The following is a 476-nucleotide window of genomic DNA, read 5'->3' on the forward strand; positions in this document are numbered from 1 at the left end:
CCCCCCCCCCCTCTGTCCCCCCCCCCCCCCCCCCGAGACATACTGGGCCCTGTCACCTCTGTGGGGGTTCCCCGTGGGCCCCCACACGAGCCCCCCCCTCTCTCTCTCTCCCACAGGTGTCCCCCCCACTCAGCTGCAGCGCTTCGGCCGCTTGGGCCGCATCGACGTGGTCGCCCTCAGGGAGCCGTTGGCTTTTCTCCTGCCAGCGTCGGCAGAGGAGGAACCGGCCCAAGAGAACACCCCACGCCCGGAGCGGGAATCGGAAGCCGTGGCCGGGGGGTCCCTGCCTGCGCAGGAGCAGGAGAACCCCCCCACAGGGGGTCTGCTGCCGGACATTCCCGAGGCCACAGGGTAGTGGGGCTGCGGCTGGGCCGGGCTGCGTCACCCCACGACGGGGGTGCGGGGGTCCCCGGTCCCTGCCTGCCTTCCCGCTGCCTGTACCCCTGCCCGCAGCACCTCCTGCGTGCACCCCCCCC

At 73.5% G+C, this 476-nt stretch overlaps 1 protein-coding gene across 1 annotated transcript in view; it reads left to right on the plus strand.

Moving 5' to 3' along the window:
• COG8 (component of oligomeric golgi complex 8) overlaps positions 1–468 on the plus strand; it is a 3,188-nt gene extending 2,720 nt beyond the window's left edge. The window contains exon 6 of the mRNA XM_010579687.1: positions 117–468. Within this exon, the coding sequence (XP_010577989.1) occupies positions 117–355 (239 nt within the window). The 3' untranslated portion in view covers positions 356–468. The remainder of the gene's footprint in view (positions 1–116) is intronic.
• Positions 469–476: the final 8 nt, after the last annotated feature.

This window comes from Haliaeetus leucocephalus, unplaced genomic scaffold, assembly GCF_000737465.1.
Source record: "Haliaeetus leucocephalus isolate CR32 unplaced genomic scaffold, Haliaeetus_leucocephalus-4.0 Scaffold668, whole genome shotgun sequence".
NCBI classification, from domain to species: Eukaryota; Metazoa; Chordata; class Aves; order Accipitriformes; family Accipitridae; genus Haliaeetus; species Haliaeetus leucocephalus.